At 43.9% G+C, this 19,755-nt stretch overlaps 3 protein-coding genes across 3 annotated transcripts; 2 read left to right on the top strand and 1 right to left on the bottom strand.

Moving 5' to 3' along the window:
- Positions 1–504: 504 nt before the first annotated feature.
- Positions 505–6,536, bottom strand: LOC133928306 (uncharacterized). The gene is made up of 6 exons (XM_062374571.1): positions 4,685–6,536; positions 4,474–4,556; positions 4,157–4,249; positions 2,145–4,046; positions 1,565–1,748; positions 505–1,476 (listed from the first exon to the last, which is right to left on the bottom strand). Exons 1-6 carry the CDS (start codon positions 5,145–5,147, stop codon positions 860–862), a joined length of 3,342 nt encoding a protein of 1,113 aa, XP_062230555.1. The 5' UTR covers positions 5,148–6,536; the 3' UTR covers positions 505–859.
- A 5,546-nt stretch (positions 6,537–12,082) lies between these two features.
- LOC133928308 (probable glutathione S-transferase DHAR1, cytosolic) lies at positions 12,083–15,500 on the top strand. The gene is made up of 6 exons (XM_062374573.1): positions 12,083–12,241; positions 12,354–12,444; positions 13,809–13,955; positions 14,534–14,651; positions 14,914–15,054; positions 15,143–15,500. Exons 1-6 carry the CDS (start codon positions 12,184–12,186, stop codon positions 15,227–15,229), a joined length of 642 nt encoding a protein of 213 aa, XP_062230557.1. The 5' UTR covers positions 12,083–12,183; the 3' UTR covers positions 15,230–15,500.
- Positions 15,501–16,120: 620 nt separating this feature from the next.
- LOC133928307 (13S globulin seed storage protein-like) lies at positions 16,121–18,581 on the top strand. Its single transcript, XM_062374572.1, has 3 exons — positions 16,121–16,520; positions 17,379–18,108; positions 18,233–18,581. Exons 1-3 carry the CDS (start codon positions 16,325–16,327, stop codon positions 18,381–18,383), a joined length of 1,077 nt encoding a protein of 358 aa, XP_062230556.1. The 5' UTR covers positions 16,121–16,324; the 3' UTR covers positions 18,384–18,581.
- Positions 18,582–19,755: the final 1,174 nt, after the last annotated feature.

Raw genomic sequence — 19,755 nt, 5'->3', positions numbered from 1 at the left:
CATTTTCTCGGCTTTGAATTCATGCTCGATGTTCACTCTACATATTTTTGTTGTATAGCCTGTTTCTGGAAGGTACGAAACTGATTTGGCTTGGAAGCCACATTAGGTGGCTCATACCGAAAACCTGGATTCTAGGATTATGATCCCTGTAGACTCTGCCACACGTTGTTATCGTCATCGACTACGCCGGTGCTATCAACACCGTCATCGTCGTCTTCTAATAATTACCCTACGCGACAAGTGTCTACTAGACGACACTGCATCAAGAAGATGTGCTGTATGTGGTGCGCGTTCTCCTCCCAGCGAACAAAATCCTAAAGTCGTTTATCTTGTGAATAAAAACGAAAAAAAACTGCTCCCTGAAGCTCTACACTGGATAAAAGAACAGCACGACATACAACCTGCAAAAAGAAACAGAGTAGAGATAAACCCACAAGCATTCGGATTCAAATCCATTATCAATTTCTATGCACGACAAAAGATTGATCATAACTCAAGCCCCCTCTCATACTTGATCAAATCATTCACAAGTTGAAGAAAATATTACTACCCCAATTGTATTTAGACCAAGCATGAAATATGACATGAAGATACATGTCAAACCATAACAGAACAGTGCTACTTGGTACTACAGCCAGGTCTCCTGGACCTGACTTAAAAACCATGATTCCTTTGCATAGCGGCATAAGTATGCAGCTGATGCAAAGGATATAATGTAACATAATGAGATGTTTTACAAGACTCCAGATCCAAGGCAATCAAATGGAGTTACATAATAAACCATCTTGCAAACCAGTGATTTGCAGCAGGTTATGTACATCATTTGGTCAGTATTCTCTAACCATTACAACCCTAGGCTTCAGTAGATAAAGTGATGGTTCTCTTGTAACATAAATTCGACGATAAAATCTTCTATAATATCATCGTGTATCATCTTGATGATCTCCATTTCAATTAGTTCCAATTTAGGATGATGATCCAATGGCAAAGGTTGAACACTATCCCAAGCAAAGTGTTCATAGCCGCATTGCTTCTGTACCATTTGCCAGATATTTTCAGCTAGCTGTCCACAATCCATTTCAGGCCAGCATTTTATCATAATCTTTGAATGCAAACTGCTGCCTGGAGCAGTCATATCAGCCAGGATAGAGTTTACAAGATCAAACAAAAGTTTCCTGTCCGATTTCGACCACAGGAGCAGCTTGCTATACTTGTTTTCAAGCCCTAGAAACACATCTGAGCTCACTTGCCAATCTTCTGGGTAGTGTGGCAAGTCACACACGCTAGCAATCATGTCCTGTACATAAGAGAAATCCCTGTCTGCCTCATCCTTGAATATTGGTAACTGTTCTTCCATCGCCTGGTAAGTTGAGATGTTCATATTGTTGCACTCATCACTTGACGATGTATCAGAATAGTCTCCACAAATATCATCTTGGTCCTCCATATTTAGCATCTTCAGTTGCACTCTGAGTTCTGCGTTCATGAGAAGAGACAGGAATAACATTTAGCATATTAAACCATATGAAGTGAAGGAAAGGTGAATCAGCTTTGATGTGCTTACCTTGAATACCAACATTGATGCTTTTAAAGATTCCAAAATAGGAAGTCTCTTCACCAGAACTTTGTTGAGATGAAGAAGTTGGACTTGAGCATTCGCAACTCTCTGCACTTGCGGTAAGTGCAGATTGTATTGCTTGAGGGTTAACTTCAGCAACATCAATCTCCACTGATGGGTTTCTCCCCTCCTGGAACCAAATGTTACAAATCTTGATAATGGAATGAAATGACTCGATTTAGAACTAATATTTCATATAAAAAATAAAATTACATGAGATGCTGCTACTCGCAGATCCATAAATTGCACAAACCAAATAAGTTACCAGTAAAAAATTTATCCAGAAGAATAAATTAAGCCTGAATATCCACCCAACTACAAATGTCTTGCAAATTTCTAACATTCAGCAGAAATGATGTAACGATTCTTAATGTCAACATCAGAAACTAATTCACTCCCTTCAAATCATTTATTTTGTTGATAGGATTACAGTCCACTTTGCTGCCAATTGTTTGTAGATGTTGACCAGCTAGCATGGACAAGGGAAAATGTTAAACTACTTAATGATAATGGTGTTGCAACATACCTTCAACACTATGCTATCCTGATTATGAATTGATAAATCTTGTTTTGTCTCTGGTAATAATGTTGGTAGTTTCTGATTTGTCCGCCCCATATGACCTTCCGAATTTTGCTTGTCATCGTGTTGAACAGCAGAATCAGATGCTTGCGGATCCCCAGCTCTGATAGCATCATCAGGGTATTTTTCAGTATATATGTTGCTTGACCGAGACAGATCAGAAACGCAGATACTATGCCTTGCTTTCTCCGAAGTTACATGAATCTCTTTCTCAGGTAGCATATTTTCCTTTCCTACAAGAACAATTGCTCTCCCACTTTTCTGTTTTGCACTTCTGATTGGGGATCTCTTCCTGACATGTGAATTTCCAGATTCATCGGTGGGTGTATTCAATATATCTTTCAGAATGGGCAACCTACAGGTAGGTGCAGATTGCCTCCCTCCTGGTAATTCTGTAGATCTAGTGGATAAGGCTGGGAGAGACTTGGACCTGGGAAAATTCCTTGATGCACCGTCTCTTAGATTATCTTCACAGTAAATCCCTGTCTTCCAACCATCTTTACTGCTAATACCAAGAGAGTTGGCTGGCATCTTTCTCACATCATCGCAGTTGAAGTGTGGATCTGATTGTCTCTTGTGGGAGGTTACTTTTGGTGCATCTCTATCAGACAGTTCAAGCATTTCACCTAGTGTTTTCATGCCTTTTGGAATTGAATTTTCTGAACCAAATGTGCAGGCCATTTGCCATCGTTCAGAGAGGTGCTTTCTAGCCTTTCTGCTCACTGATGATCCAGCAAAATGCATGCTTGAATCAATGGGCATGGTGTCATCATGAGAGGCCGAAGCAACTTTTGTCTCACTGTCCACTGCAAGGTTATATTCATCCTCGGATGGTCTCCTCCTGCTACCACTTTTAGGTGTTTGTATTCTAACTTTCTGTTTTGTTATACCCCCTTCTTGTTCCAAAACTTCATTGTTAGGTGGCACAGAATGCATGACAACTTGCTTATATATATTATGGCGTGGGCCCTTCGAATATTGTGCACTCCTCTGATTATACTGTGATGCTTGTTGGCTTGATAAAACAGGCGTGAAACTTTTCTTTCGAAGATTTGGCTTCAGAACTACAATTTGAGAACGATGGCCTGAACCTTTACTCTTGCTTCCATTTGGTGCCAACAGCTCCAATGGCATAACTGAAGTTTCTTTGAGCAGCATACTAGGAATAGGTTTCTCAGATTCCTTTGGTTCGTCAAGCATCCCGTCACTCACACCTTCCATGCTGCAAAGGAATTCTTGTTCAAACGATTGCTCAGCAGCAGCATTACTTGTATGAGAGCACTGCAATCCACTGTGGCTAAGGATGTGTCCTGAAATTCCTGACACTGCACTCCTGTTCTCCTGAAGGATTTCAAGGAAAACATCCTTTTTGGAGTGGAGTATCTCTAGTGCTTCACTGAACTCCTTAGAATTCCTATGTACTTCGTCAGTGGAAAGGCGCTTGGCATCCAAGAACTTCTGCCTCACAAATTCCAGATCAACCTCATTACTCCTCAGATGTGGCTTCTCATTTCCAGACTTCAACAATTCATGCATCACCATGTTCTCCATTTCAGTCACCTCGAAAACATCCTTCAGTGATGGTAACTCGTCAGCACTAATGTTACATGGCTGATCTCCAGATGAACCACGAGCCACTTCTTGAACAACTCCAGACAAGTGCCGTTGCCTATTAGCCCGGATGTCACTCTGGCACCGGTCAAGAACTTTCTCAGGGCGAGGCATGGTGTCAAGTCCCATCAGCCTGGCAACAATACCAGGCGCGCAATGGGTGAACTCCACCTGCTTCGGCCCCTCTTTCGCCAAGGGTGTCTTTGCAGGAGCAGCATTTGCCTTGTTAGAGAGGCACTGCAAAACATAGAAAGAGACCATGGCTTCAGCTAGGAGTTCAGAAAGCAACCATTTTTTAATGTATGTAGAAATGCATTTGGAGACAACAGTAGTACTACATTGTGTACCTCTCTTAAATTCTCTTCACCTCTCGGCGCACCCATGGGCGGAAAAACTGCCTTCTTCGCCCTTTTAAATCTTCGCTTGAACTCAAATGTGAACTGGTGTAACCATGCAACAACTGAAATTACTAGGAATCATGGTAGACAAGCATGACAAGAACATGACGAGCTAGAGACCTGAATCTTGGGTTAAAAGATAACAATCTAGTCAAAGCATGTATACATACATGTCAAGGGGCAAATCAAATACGCAGCAGCTCGAAAAATAAAATAAAATAACTTGGCGAAAACGAACAGGAGGAGATGGGGACTGGTCAACTTACAGATGTTTCCTCCACGGAAGACACAACCGGAGCCTCCAACACCGACGCTTCCTTCGATTCGGTGGCAGCGGGAGCCGCGCGTGCTGCGCAGTCGCAAGACAGTAAGCCCGAAACCTTCAGCTACTAACGGAGCCGTCGAAGCGGAGAGGGCAAGGGGTGGGTGCGTGCAAGCTCGGTGCTACGAAACGACTGGGGAGAAAAAATCACGCACCTCGGCGCGAGGGGGCGGGCGGAGACGGCGGCCGCGGGCGGGGGTGGGGGCGCCGGGGCTTCGCCGAGGCTCGCGACGCGCCGCCGCTGCCGCGTAGCATCACGGCCTCTGCTCGCTCCTCTCCGCTCCGTCCTCTCTCCTCCGCGCTTGGGCTCTCCTCCTCCTCCTCTTCTTCTTCCGCGTGTCTCCTCCCCGCCTCTCTCCAAGGGAGATTTTGAACTTTGGGGCTCAGGCGCGGTGGGGCCCGGCGTGGCTGGGTGGTGGGGCCCACGCCAACCTCGCTGCACGCGGGCCACAAGCGGAACCGGGGCATCATGTCAGTGACTGTGGAAGGGCGGTGGGTGTGGGGCCCCCGGTCGCTCGGATTCGAAAAGGTGGGGTGGGGCACGAGGCGCGAAACCCCAGGCCCGAAGAGCATCCGGAGCCACACCGCGGCTCCTGGATCTTCTGCGGTGCTGTCCATGGAGCACCGCGTATTTATAGGCAAATACGGTACGAGGCACGCACGCTTGTGTACGAGGCAAATCTCGTCTAATATACGTACTTGTCATTGATTATACAAGTCACAAGATGTTACTGAGATATGCTAGATATAGACATTGTTAATTGAAAGAGATAGAAAGACGCTGCACAAATCACTATCGTAAGAGATGGAAGATGTTGCACAAATAATTGTGGACACATAGCAGGTCTTAATTGGACAAAGGTGAGAACTTTAAGAAAAAAATTGAAGAAAAATTGAATTTTGATAAATTATGAATGATGAACTCAAAACTGGAAGTGCTGAAATTGGGATTTGAATCCTTAATTGAAAGACTAGAAAATATTGCATGAGATATGCTAGATATAGACATTATTAATTGCAACAGATATAAAGACATTGCACAACTTATTTGCAATAGATAGAAAAATGTTGCATGAGTTATATGCAAGAGGTAGAAGGACATTGCACAAATTAATTGCAAGAGATAGAAGATGTTGCACAAATTATAGAAGATCAAAATTGGGCAATGAGGAGAGAAATTGAAAAAAACAATGAACTCTGATAAATAATGAACGTTGAGCTCGAAACTCGAAGCACTGCAATTGAGATTTTGAATTTTGAACTAAAAAATAGAAAATTTTGTAAGAACTATGCTCGATATAAACACCATTAATTGCAAGAGATAGAAAGATGTTGCACAAATTATTGTGGGCATCTAATTATGGCGGCACATCGCATATCTCAATTGGGTAATGAGGTGAGAACTTGAAATAAAAAGAACTCTGATAAATTATGAATGTTGAACTAAAAAAAGCAAAGATATAAATTTGGGATTCTCAATTCTGAACTTAAAAAGACTTGAAAATTGTGAACTCAATTTATTTTAATATGATTTTTCAACAAAGAAGAGCAGTAGGAAGCGGAGCCTTGAGCAACAGTGTGTGTATATCCTTCCACATCTCCAAACTTAAGACTTCAGGTTACCAAAATTCAACATGAGATCAGGCTTTTCAGTAAAAGAAAACGGAAAGGGGCATAGAAGCAAGTGCAAACCCTTCACCTACCTTTTGCATCCTTGTCTCCAAATCAAATATTTAAGACTTCCAAAATTCAACCTTCAATTTTTGGGTCCAAGAACTTTAATTCTTGTAGGAGAGTGCTTTCGCAAGGGGAAAAGATTCAAACCTCAATTCAAATTTTAAAAATAAATACAAAGTCGAACAAAGGAAAATCAAGCAAGTGAGCTTTTATATGACCTGGGGGTTTGGGAGAGAAGGGGCAGGGAGTAGGAAAGCTGCAACAACGGCATGGATGGCAAGGCGAGAGGTGCAATTGTTTTATCAAGGTAGAGAGAAAGGAGTAGACGAATTTGGGAGGAGGGAGAACTAACGAGTGGTGCGCTTTAAACGGAAGGGGGATCAAGTACCCGTTTAATTTGAAACATTTCAATGGCCACCTCTAAACTAACACTTTTGCGAATTACTCCCTCAACCTACTCCATTTCTTGATTTTTTTTAGCATTTATTGTTTTTTGAAAGGAAAAGAAGATATCAAATGACATGCAAAATGGTTGATCAAGTTTTCACAAGAGGTTCGTACTATCGTGGGAGTCCACTTAGGGATGGCAATGGATATATTTTACCCGTGTGTCTGTGGGTAAAAACCCTAATGGGAGCGGGTTTAGGGTGCAATCTTTACCCATGGGTATGAGTGCGGGTTTGAAGTTAAACTCAACGGTTATAGAGAGATGAGTATGAATTAGGCTTACTTGTGCCCGCTTCGTCCGTGTACCCACTTCACACATCTGATATGTGAACCCACTGTTAAATTGTGAAATAATATGTCGTATATGTGAACTATATGGTAATGTACTAATGTGATATGCATGCCATGTATATGTGAAATACTTATTTATTATCTTAGTTGAGATGTATATTTAAATTGATGATATTATTATTACATACTTGATCTTGTGTTTAATACATGATTACTATATTGGTGGGTATACGGGTGTGCCTGTGGGTATATGATGACGGGTGGTAGGTGCGGATGTCAGTTTTTACCCGTGACGAGTAATAGGTGTGGGCACAGGTTTAGAAATTAGCTCGTGGGTACATGTTTGTATAGCTTCTATCCGCAGGTATTGTACCCTTTTCCATCCCTAAGTCCACTAGGCATTACAAAGACTACAGATGGAAGCATACAAAAAGAAAGATTTTCTCCTAAATAGGCTAGCAAAAGTCCGATATATCCATAGTCACTCATGATCCCTTTCTATACCTCACTATAATCACATAACCTCAATAGCCCAAAACCAATTCAACCGAAGTCAATTCTTAGCAATACAAGACGTCTAGGAAAAGCATCCAACGAACTTCCCTGCGGCATTTGGATTTCAAGATTGGGATTAAGGTTAGGATAGGAGGAATGCGATAATAATAGCCCTCCATATTTTTACTACCCATATCCTCGCACCTCCAAAATGGCCACCACTTGAAAGTATATACTTGGAAGCTACTCATCTTAAATATGAAAGTTATCCTCTGTTCGAGAAGGATTCCTAGATCTGCGAGAGTTTTACAGTCCGAGTAGGAGATGACCAAGATATCCGAGTAGGATCACACCCTAAGTTCCCCCGAGTATATAAGTCAGGGAGAGGGGCACGTCCAAAACAACATAAGTCAGATTGATCATGCAATCAAACAATCATAGCTCACTAGTCGAGTAGAAGACCAACACCCATCGAAGATTCATGACAGAAGCAACCCCTAATCAACTAGATCTTAAGCCTTAGGCTCACCAAAATCCGCATAATTCTTAGGATTACATTCATCCATATCCCTATTTGTACTCTATGATCCAAGAATAATCAATGTAAGACAGAACATATAGCTATTACCCTACTAGTGACCTGAACCCGTATAGCTTTGTACCTCTATTCAAGGTACACTTCATTGACTTCACAAGTATCCTACAATAGACAAATCGAGTACAAATCCTCGACAAAGTCCATAGTCGCTCAAGATTCTTTTCTATATCTCACTATAATCACACAACCACAATAGCCCAAAACCAATCCAGCTGAAGTCAATTCTTAGCAATACAAGCCCTCTAGGAAAAGCATCCAACCAACTCCCACTGCGACATTTGTATTTCAATATTGGGATTAAGGTTAGGATAGGATGAATGAGATAATAATAGTCCTCCATATTCTTACTACCCATATCCTCACCCTCCAAAACGGCTACCACTTGCCGAGTAAGGTAATGAAACCCAAGCTACTACCGAAAGAGGCAACAACGATGGAGTAACTCCCTTTCAAGGGTTCACCAATAGTCCATCCCCCTCTTTGTCGGCATTCTGTGGGTGCAAGACATGTCCTTTTCAGGAGCAACCTTAGCACCCTTTCAAGGGTCCACTGCCGGTCCCTCCCCCACTTTAGTTTCTTTTGTGTTATTTTCTATATCAAAGTTTTCCAGGTTTATCACACCCCAATCTTCATCCCACTCTCATATACCTGAATCCAGACTGGCTCTCATTACTAGCTCTCAATGAGCAGTGCTAAAAAGACTTGTAGCCATGTTGCTAATTTTTCCCGGGAAATTAGGCCAGCCTAATCATAAATTCATTGGAAACCTCAAGGTATTCATGGGAGAAAATAGGGTGTATTATGCCATTTAATCATAAATTCGAACTTAACCCACTTTTTTGCTTGGAAACTTTGATGAATGGGATATGTCTTGCACCCGATCATTTTTTTTGTTTGAAAGAAAAGTGAAGCTGAGGGCGAAAAGAGCAACGCCAAATCTTTTAAGGGTATGTTTGGTTTCCCAGATGATATTTGGGTTAATTAGATTGGTGCCATTATACTTTTTTCAGATTAAAAAAATGCCATTATAATTCATGAAATCGGGCATGTGCCATTACAATTTCGCTCTTATTTAAAACATACCATTATGTACAAATTTGGACGACAATACCCTTGTCTTCTTCTCTAGTTCACCCATCTCCATCTCCTTCCCCATCTTCCATGGCTGCCACTGGCTCTTGGTGGAAACATAACCCATGGTCGGCCGACATAGCAGGCTCTCGTCGGCGATGAACGATGGCGCGGCTCGGCCATTGAACGGCGGCAAAAGCATCAGCGTGTCACCGAGGTTCCATTTGAGGCACTAAACGTTGTTAGCGGTCGGCGGCGAGCTCAGAGGCGGCCACCGACTGTACACTGTTGTCGGCAAACGGGGGCACAGCTTGGCCGGCCGAGGGCACCTAAAGCATCTACATGTGCATGTGAACTCTACTATGTGCCTCTTAGCTGATGGGCCTTGCTGGAACTAGGCCGGTGGCGAGCACCATGGTGTGACAACGCTCAGCTCGTGCGGACAGCCTTGCCGGTGATAGGTCGGAGCAAAAGCGGCATACGCAAAAGCTTCAATGAATCACAGGGAAGCTCACCAAGGTAAGGATTTGAAAGATGGAGCAGCAAAGAGACAACACGACGGTGAGCGGCGAAGAAGATTGGCCGGCGTCGAGGAAGAGGGCGTCGACGCTCCAAATCGGTGGCCATCCCGCTTCGGCGCTTCCCCGACCGAGGCGGTGCGCGCATGAGAACTGCTTCGATGAGGGGAGGCAATCCCCTCACCGAAGGGGCTTGGAGGGAGCCCGAGGCGGGAGGTGACACGCTCATGGTGGCAACCCGGGTCAGAGGGGAAGGGGAAAGGAAGGAAGAAGAGGAGGGGGTGCGGGTGACGTAGGTGCTCATCGGGGGTGTTACGGAGGGAGAGAGCAGCGTGGTCGGGGGTGCCGCAGAAGTGGTTGGGGCGTGGTCGCTGAAGCCAAAAAGGTCACAGGGTGGAGTTGGAGAAGGAAGATAGGGGTAATTATGTCTAATACGTGTAAAATACATGCAAAAAATGTATATATGCGGCATGTTTCAAATAAGAGTGAAATTGTAATGGCACATGCTCGATTTCGTGAATTGTAATGGTATTTTTTGAATGGGGCAAAAGTGTAGTAGCACCAATCTAATTAACCCCTTCTTTAGTTGTATCGTATAAGTAAGCTGAGCAGAGTAATATTTGTTGAAAAGAAAAGTGTTTTTGTTGATTGTATTTGTTTGAACAAGCTGAGCTATATTTTTATTTAGTGATTGAATCTGAGGCTGCATGAGCGACTCATTTTTTTCCTTGCATTTCAAATTCAGTCATCTAAATAGAATCTCAACTCAGTACAAATAATTACAGTCAACAAAAATATTTTTATAATAAATATAACTTTATTAAACCAAACTATACCACGTAGCTCTATAAAACCGATTCGAATAACGAACACAACTAATCTTTCTTCGAAAGAAAAGCGAAGCTGAGGGCGAAAGGAGCAGCACCGAATCTTTTAAATGATAATTGAATGGGACAGGTCCTGCACCCAATCTTCTTTTTAAAAGAAAAGTGAGGCTGAGGGAAAAGGAGCAGCACCGAATCTTTTTCCTATCTTCTTGCGCCTCCGAAAAGCACAAGCGACGAAACATCAGTACATCACACGCGGCTCACTCCTCCCCACTCGCTCGCTACCTACCACCCCGGCCCGATTCGCGAAGGCTCCCGAAAAACGGCCTCTGGGCCCACTCGTCATTCAAACGCTGTCCCATCCATCCGTCTCTCTCCTCGCACGTGGCGCACGAAACCCACGAGTGAAACGCTAGTGGTTATAAATATTAGGTAACCCTTATTATTAATTTATTATGGTATATCGAGAATAGAAATATAGAGAATAGAGATGAAACTGGTATAAAAGAAAATTTTACTCATGTAGAAGAGAATTTTAAAGAGCTATTTTTTAATGAAGATAAATAAAATATAATTTTAAACATTATAAAATATGAAAAATTGAGAATGATTTTTTAAAAATGTATTGAGAGAAATAAAAGATAGAAGTTAGAGATAAACACTGAAAATACTGTGAGAGCGGCCTTTGGGCCCACACGTCATTGTCCCCATCCATCCAAAGGATCTCAATTTGGGCAGCGCCCAAATTGACTCATGTTTGGCGACATGAAGCTCACGATCTGCAACCGCTGAGCTCTCCTAAGTGTCCCCGTCTTATTCGCCACTCGAAGGAGTTTGGCCTTGACGACGAGGAGCTGATTTCAAGTGAAGGAGCTTGATCCTGACAACGAGGAACTTAGATCTGATGAGAAGAAGAAATCTCCATCTAAGAGAGGGGGAAAGTGTAGGGATGGATGGGAGGAAGGAAGAGGAATGAGAGGAGGGCACATGTGGAGGGATCTGCTCTTGGGAAGAGGTTGCAGCGACGATGGATGGGAGAGAGCGTTGCTGTCGGCGAGAGCTAGCAAGCAGGCCGATGTGCGAGAGTGTGCGCGCGCGTGACATGTGAGATTCTGATGGAGACGAGTGTGGTGCAGTGAGACTCATATGGATGACGTTTATGTCTGTTCTACTAGGTGAAATGATATGCGGGCTAGATGATTAACGCCTACGACCCTAATTTAGTCTTTATCAAAAAATAAATAGAAGAAAGAAGAAAAATATATCTTATATAAGATACAGCTCTGCCACATAATTCAGTTCTTTAGGTTCACTCTCGTAGACACAACCATAAGAATAATTAATTATTTTTTAAAACTTCTAAGAAATAATAATATGATACTATACATTAAAAAATTATCTCTACACATCAATTTAATAATTATTATCTTATAACGTGACAGTTTTAGATATAACGACATGATACTATACCGTGGGACGGTGGGAATAGCCTTGCTACTACGCACGGAACCTCACACGTGGCTCACGCGCGCCCATGAGAGGAAACCCATGAGAGCGGCCTCTGGGCCCACACGTCGCTGTCCCCATCCATCCGTCTCTCTCTCTCCTCCTATAAACTAGTGCGCACGGAACCCTCCCGGTCTCCTCATCGCTAGCAAAAACCTCGCCTAAATTCGACCCCAAAAAATCGAGGAAAAAGAGAACAAAATCCAGACCAGCTCGCAGTCGCCATGGCCGTCGAGGTGTGCGTGAAGGCCGCCGTCGGGGCCCCCGACACGCTCGGTGACTGTAAGCGCTCCCCTCATCATGGGGTTCGCCCCGTTGCGCTCCCCATTTCGGCGCCCGATTCGACCCGAAACCCTAACCATCTCGTTGATCCGTGTCTGGTTGCAACTGGCAGGTCCCTTCTCGCAGAGGGTGCTGCTGACCCTGGAGGAGAAGAAGGTGCCCTACGAGATGAAGCTCATTGACCTCAGCAACAAGCCCGACTGGTCCGTCTGGTCTCCCTTCCCACTAATTTTCCAAAAGACTTCTACCTTGTCTGACGACTGCTTGACGAAGCCATTTCTCTTCTGTCTTGACTTCAATACTCAGTGGTTTAGTGGTACTGGACTAGGAACAGTGCGAGGCTGAACTGAGCGTCTTAGTGCTGTCGCCTGTCAGCTTGTCTGCTGATTAGATACCCTCTTTGATTTAGTGGATTTTTTTTATGTGGTTGACATGCCTGGTCTCAAATGTGAAGTGTAGTAAGACTAATCCAAGGGATTCACTTCTGGGGACAGGAACGAGTCAGATAAGGGATTTTCGTTCCTTTAAGCTCCAATCGTTTCCCTTCACGGTTCCCGTCACGACATGATTCAGGATCATTCCTTTCATGACGAGATTCTCTTTCCTTTGCTTGTCGTCTCATCCGTGTATTCTTTTCTCTAGATTTCAGGAACAAGCTATAGCCCGACTCAACTCAAAGCTATCAAAAGAGAACCCAAAATAATTCTGATAGAGTTGCAGATGTCTTTTCAAATGAACTGAATCTCAAAATCACCTGGTTTACTTCATTATGATGGCCTCACCATTTTGATTGTGCTCCATGGCAAGTTGGAAACATACCTATTGGGGCAGGTAGATTTGCTATCTGATTATTGCGCAACATTTTTAAGGGAATTTGGCCAAATGCATCATTTAGAGTTCTAAGCACACCAATGAGGTATAACTGTCAACATTGTGAACTCTAGATGATAGAATTTTTGGAGTTTTTTTCTGGGTGGATATATTGATGCTTTCTACTGCAGACTCTTGGGCCATTAGAACGTTGCAAATGGAGTATCACATCACTAGTCTCCACAACAGTGAGTGTACATCGTAGACTTGATTGTGCCTTTCATTGGTTAGCATTGATATAAGTTAATGCATTCTCACTCAGAACACATTGGTTCATGGTAGACAGTCATGAAGTTTCACTGCATGCATAAGCCATCAATTACTGAAACAGTGAAATTAACAAAAGGAGCTTGTCAATTTAAACCGGTGCTTTTGGAATTATGCACCTTTTTTTTATGTGAATTTCGAATTACTTTTTACCTCACCGTGATTGAAAATATGTTCCTTCTTTTAAAAGGAATGAACATATGAACTAGTACACAGTTGCATGTTTTTGTCTGAAAAGTTGTTTGCTATCTCTGTTTCCACAATATTGTAGAATCCGTACTAACAGTAGACAGATCAAGAAGTTTTAGTATTTTGCAGCTTCTGAACTGACATTTTTCAGTGAGCCAAGTGTGTCATTTAGCCCCTTTTGAATTTGGGGTTTTGCCTGTTTGTAGTCTTCTTTTCTAACCTACTGTAATGACTCTTTCAGGTTTCTGAAGATCAGCCCAGAGGGGAAGGTCCCTGTGTTTAACAGTGGTGATGGCAAATGGATTGTTGATTCTGATGTGATCACTCAAGTCATTGAGGAGAAGTTCCCAAGTCCATCTCTTGTAACTCCTCCTGAGTATGCATCAGTGTAAGTTGTGTTGTATGTGGAAAATTTTCTTGAGTCCTGCGGGGAATGATCTGTTTACTATAAAATGTCTGGGAGGCCTAAGTTCCACTGTTGCTTGCGTCTGGAGTTTCTTGTTATATCTATAGTCCTTTTTGTTAAAGAGGTTGAGGACTTAATGCAACCTGCATTCATCTCAAGGGTGCCCTGTGTTCATATATTTGGCTGTTTATAATTCATACGCCTGATAAATCACAATCCTAGAGGTTTTGGATTATAAACTTCTGGTTGTAATTTTCATGGACACTGGAGCATAATATCCTACTAAGAAAAGGAAATAATGCATTTGCCTTAAGGAGATTTCTTCGAGGATATTAATCATGAGTGTCTCAATATGAAGTAGCTGCAAGAGGATCTGTGAAGCACTTGATTTGACAGCTTATGACATGCTAACGACTTGTGACATTGCCATCTCCTTAATTTATTGTCCAGTGAAGTATTAGTCTGGCATGGATTCTTGTGTAGTTGTACATTTTCAGTTTTGACCTTTGGCAATTGTCTTTCTGGTTGTGTATGATGCTTCAATTTGGTTGTGATGACAGGGGATCGAAGATTTTCCCATCCTTTGTCAAGTTCTTGAAGAGCAAGGATCCTAATGATGGTTCGGAGAAGGCACTTCTTGATGAGCTGCAGGCACTAGATGAGCATCTCAAAGCTCATGTAAGTTGCATGATTGCATTCTTTTAGTGTTTGGTATGGCTGCTGCTTTCAGCAAGGGAATAGACATGACACATGCTACCACAACCATATGGATCGTACCCACATCTCATTTTCTGAGCACTTAACCTGTCTGGATATGACATATTGCAATCATTTTGCTTTCATTTAGTGCCTTCTCGCATGGGCCTTGCTTAGTCTGACCATGTAGTTTGATTGAACCGAGCCTTGTTTGATGTCGTTATCAACATTATGGCGTTTGCAGGGTCCTTACATCAACGGGGAGAACGTATCGGCTGTTGATCTTAGCCTGGGGCCAAAGCTCTTCCACCTCCAGGTTGCGCTGGAGCATTTCAAGGGCTGGAAGATCCCGGAAAACCTAACCAGCGTCCATGCGTACACCAAGGTACGTGAATGCTTAAGCGGTTGCATTTAACTCAGTTCCAAAACCTGGCCAGAATCAAATAATTGATACCGCACTTATCTTTGTGCAGGCCCTTTTCAGCCGTGAATCCTTTGTCAAGACTAAGCCATCTAAGGACCACTTGATTGCGGGATGGGCACCGAAGGTGAACGCATAAGCTCCTGCCCCCTTGCGCTTTGGTGCTACTTGGACACCATCAGCTTATGTAGCTTGAATGCATGATTGGGTTGGAATAATGCAGCACCATGTTTCTGAGTGCTTTGTTTTCGTTGTTAACTTGTTATTACAAGTGTGCACCTTTTATATGGACCATTCCTTGCCGGTTTCATGTGAGACCTTGTGATCTTATGCTATGAAATTGCGCATCTACTGTAATGTAATGTAAACTTTGGTATCAAATAATGGAGCTGCTTCTATGCTTGCGTGTATCCTGTTGTACCTTGTTTTGACGCTTTAGAAGTTGTCATGTGGTGATGGCCTGGAAGCAGCACGTTATCTATGTTTGTCGTATGGCCGGCCATACATATTTCATGAGCTGAAACCCTGTTTCGTCAGGCGCATGCATGGTCATCTCAAATGATAATTTTTTTTCTTCCCTCCTTTTTTGAGAACGAAGATTATCGTGGAGCTTGGGAACCGATTCCGAAATGTCAAATTATGTGGGTTCCAACTAATTATTCTTCATCGGAGTGGAGAAGGTTCCCAAGTTAGGTTCAGCTCGTCCCTGATGATGGACGTATTACGCTACAGTACATTTTTAGACTTGTATCTCCAACTAAATTCTGAAAAAAATCTAACCCAAAATTTGAAACATCCCAAACGGAGACTGTATTTTTAGACTTGTATCTCCAACTAAATTCTGCTAAAAATCTAACCCAGATTTGATACATCCCAAACTGAAACTGGTTCCAAAATCCATGGAGACACGTGACGTCAGCCTTATCGGCCTAACTGAATTCGATCTACTTTGCTTCCTCTGACAAGCGGGTCCCACGCCCCAACTGACTGCCATGCCATGTGCGTAGGGGAAGGGGAAGGGGAAGGGAAAAGTGGTTACTAGAGATAAACCCACATCCTAACCTATCTCTCTATCCATTAGCTAACCGCGGTTAAATTAATCACCACCCCCGCCGCGGCTATAAATAGGCACCCCAGCCCCCGTCGCCACTTCACCACCACTCCGTCCATCACCTCCTCCTCGAAGCAGAAGCAAGCTCGTTTCGTCCTCCTCCTCCTCCTTTTGCGTTGCGAGATGGCGGTGGATCTGACCCCGAGGCAGCCCAGGAAGGCGTACGGCGGCGAGGGCGGCGCGTACTACGAGTGGGCACCCGCCGACCTGCCCATGCTCGGCGTCGCCTCCATCGGCGCCGCCAAGCTCTCGCTCGCCGCCGGCGGGCTCTCGCTCCCCAGCTATTCCGACTCCGCCAAGGTCGCCTACGTCCTCCAAGGTATACATACACCCACCCTCCTCCTCTGATAGGTTGGTTACTCGTTCGTTCATAGAGCAGAGCCGAGCCAAGCCGAGCCAGTGGTATGTTGTTGTTCACGTGTTGCGCGTTCGTGTTGGTTGGTTCGGATTAGAATTCGGGCGATCGGGGCGTGTGGGGACGTGGTTGTTGGTCCTGACAAACTTGATTCACAGGAGGTTGCAGATTCGAATTTTGGTTTGGTTGAGTGCGGAATTCGCCTTCCTTCTTTTAGTTTCAGTTATATGATGCCATTAGTTCGTAGTCGTTTAGTTTTGTCAGATTAGATTCGTGCATCACATCTCTTTTTAGTTTAAAGATGTACGGCATCTAGTTTGTGAACTAAACTCTGATCAGCATGAGGTCGGAGATTCGAATTTGATTGCTTTGAGTGGAAAAATCAGATTGCTAGTGTCCGATGTGAGAGCTGAACAGTATCGATTCGATCATGTTTATAATTTGGAAATCATGTGATGCTATCAGTTTGTAGTGGTTCAGTTTTCAAATATTATCAGATTAGATTCGTGCTTCAGATCTCTATTTTAGTATAAAATCAATTTGTACACTACTGTTCTGGTTACTGGTCACTAGTTTTTTATTTATTTTAAAAGTCTTTGTTTAAGAGGTTGCGATCGATGGTTTCTAATATGCAATTGGGATTGATGCTAGTTGTTATTTCAATCTCGTTTAACTACTTCTTACCATCATGTTGCCATCACCAAATTCCAAACTAAAATCAATTTATGAGAGCACACACAGTTCGTGTAGTTCAGTTCTGTTCTGTTAGAGAATTCTTGCCCTAGTGCATTGATTGTTGATTCTGCTTTCGATGCTTTGCAGGTAATGGGACCTGCGGCATTGTCCTGCCGGAGGCGACCAAGGAGAAGGTGGTCGCCGTGAAGGAGGGCGACGCTCTGGCGCTCCCCTTCGGCGTGGTGACCTGGTGGCACAACGCCCCCAACGCCACCACCGAGCTCGTCGTCCTCTTCCTCGGCGACACCTCCAAGGGCCACAAGGCCGGCCAGTTCACCAACTTCCAGCTCACCGGCGCCAACGGCATCTTCACCGGCTTCTCCACCGAGTTCGTGGGGCGCGCCTGGGACCTCGCCCAGGAGGACGCCGCCAAGCTCGTGTCCAGCCAGCCGGCCTCCGGCATCATCAAGCTCGGCGCCGGGCAGAAGCTCCCGGCCCCCTCGGCGCAGGACCGCGAGGGCATGGCCCTCAACTGCCTGGAGGCCCCGCTGGACGTGGACATCAAGAACGGCGGGCGCGTGGTGGTGCTCAACACCCAGAACCTGCCGCTGGTGAAGGAGGTCGGGCTGGGCGCCGACCTGGTGCGGATCGACGCCCACTCCATGTGCTCCCCGGGGTTCTCGTGCGACTCGGCGTACCAGGTGACGTACATCGTCCGCGGCAGCGGGCGCGTCCAGGTGGTCGGCACCGACGGCAAGCGCGTGCTGGAGACCCACGTCGAGGGCGGCTACCTCTTCATCGTGCCCCGCTTCTTTGTCGTCTCCAAGATCGCCGATGCATCCGGCATGGAGTGGTTCTCCATCATTACCACCCCCAAGTAACTAGCTTCACTGATCAACATTAGCATAGCATTGCATTGCATTGTTTGGTCCTCTGCACATGACATGTGTTTTGAATGAATTGATGAGCTAATTGCGCAATGCTTGGTATGTGTGCAACAGCCCGATCTTCAGCCACCTGGCTGGGAGGACGTCGGTGTGGAAGGCGATCTCGCCGGAGGTGCTGGAGGCGTCGTTCAACACGACGCCGGAGATGGAGAAGCTGTTCCGGTCCAAGAGGCTCGACTCGGAGATCTTCTTCGCCCCCAACTGAGCATATCCAGAGGTGTCCTAGGTCGTCGTTAGCTTGATAATAAGATTAGGAGAGCCTAAAGGAAGTCAGTCTTAAGTCTTAGCTTCGTCATTGTCGTCGCTGGAGTCTTTCGGCCCTGTTTGTCACAGTTTGTCAGTAATTTCTACCTCTTAAAAGTAATAAGTTATGCTAAACAGGTTAAATGTATGCTGGCTTTTGAAATGTTGGTAAATTGATTTTTGATGAAATAAACTAAAAATTAATAAGTTGACTGAGTGGATTTTTTGAAAAGCTATGCGCTGAGAAATTAAAAATTAAGTTTATAAGCTAACAGCTTTTCTCAGAAGCAATAAATAATTTTTTAAAAAATAATTTTTAGTAAAAACCTATAAATTTTAGCTATACCAAACAAAACTTCATACCATGTCCTCGTTTGCGTCCTTATTCGAGATGAATACAATTGCCTGGTTTCGTTAAAGTTCCGTCAAATTACCATCTTATGGCTCTGTGTTTCGTCTTATCTGCTATGCTAATTGCTGTGCTGCTTATTAATCGTTGTCATTGCTTCGTGTTGGATTCATTCATTTGCTCACGAATCATTGGAAAGCTGGGCTCGCTCTTCAAGTTGATGGGCCGACTCTGGCTTCTCAAGCTGCATGCATCTGAAGCCATAACGGGTCAGGGTTTTGTTTTGGAATCAGGTCAGCTTCAGTTGTTGTCACCCACCTTCAAATGATACTCATCAGTTAGCTCGCGGATCAGCTAAGCAAAGATTGTTTGTGTTCCGTGTGGGCATCAACCTCCTGCATCATAGAGTGAGTACTCACTCGTATTATAAGATAGACAAAGTGCAGCTCACCTCTCTAGTCTTTACTCCAAAGAATGTCGCCCCCATTGGTTAGAAAAAACTCACAACCCAATTTTTTGGGTTATTGATTCACTAGCTAAGTGCAGTTATAACGAAAATATAAATATCAGATATGATAATATCAAACACAAACTCAATATATAAAAATGTGGATGTATCATGACAGATTTTGATTTAAGTTGGGATCCGAAAGAGTAGGAGATTATCCGTTAATTTTTCTTCTAACTTCTTTATTAATAAAACGGGTTTCATATTCATAGCCGGTAACGAGACGGAGAGTAGATGACAAAGTGAATAAATTATTTAAGTTTTAGGAGTTTTTATTAGATAGAAGAAAAGTAAAAAAAAGTTAAAGTTTCCAAATTCCAATCTGATTTACTGCACTTTTCAGCTCATCAATCCAAGAAAGTGAGTATCCAGAAATTAAGCTGAGGCAAACGCCAAAAACAGTTTGGCTTGCCATCCATTCCTGGCAGCTGGGGCCCACATGAGCTGGCGGTTGTTTGCTGCCGCCACGTGAGAGCC

The sequence above is a fragment of the Phragmites australis genome, chromosome 9 (genome assembly GCF_958298935.1).
Source record: "Phragmites australis chromosome 9, lpPhrAust1.1, whole genome shotgun sequence".
In the NCBI taxonomy this organism is placed as follows: Eukaryota; Viridiplantae; Streptophyta; class Magnoliopsida; order Poales; family Poaceae; genus Phragmites; species Phragmites australis.
The sequence above is the reverse complement of the archived record's forward strand: the minus strand, read 5'-3'. Positions and strand labels throughout refer to the sequence as shown.

Excerpts from the sequence above, each read along its gene's own strand:
- LOC133928306 (XM_062374571.1), bottom strand. The coding sequence starts at position 5,147 with ATGGACAGCACCGCAGAAGATCCAGGAGCCGCGGTGTGGCTCCGGATG. Across the intron at positions 4,557-4,684 it reads GCCCGCCCCCTCGCGCCGAG|CACGCGCGGCTCCCGCTGCC; the intron begins GTGCGTGATTTT and ends GCGACTGCGCAG. Across the intron at positions 4,047-4,156 it reads GTGAAGAGAATTTAAGAGAG|TGCCTCTCTAACAAGGCAAA; the intron begins GTACACAATGTA and ends TATGTTTTGCAG.
- LOC133928307 (XM_062374572.1), top strand. The coding sequence starts at position 16,325 with ATGGCGGTGGATCTGACCCCGAGGCAGCCCAGGAAGGCGTACGGCGGC. Across the intron at positions 16,521-17,378 it reads GGTCGCCTACGTCCTCCAAG|GTAATGGGACCTGCGGCATT; the intron begins GTATACATACAC and ends GATGCTTTGCAG. Across the intron at positions 18,109-18,232 it reads TCCATCATTACCACCCCCAA|CCCGATCTTCAGCCACCTGG; the intron begins GTAACTAGCTTC and ends TGTGTGCAACAG.
- LOC133928308 (XM_062374573.1), top strand. The coding sequence starts at position 12,184 with ATGGCCGTCGAGGTGTGCGTGAAGGCCGCCGTCGGGGCCCCCGACACG. Across the intron at positions 13,956-14,533 it reads CCTCCTGAGTATGCATCAGT|GGGATCGAAGATTTTCCCAT; the intron begins GTAAGTTGTGTT and ends TTGTGATGACAG. Across the intron at positions 14,652-14,913 it reads ATGAGCATCTCAAAGCTCAT|GGTCCTTACATCAACGGGGA; the intron begins GTAAGTTGCATG and ends TGGCGTTTGCAG.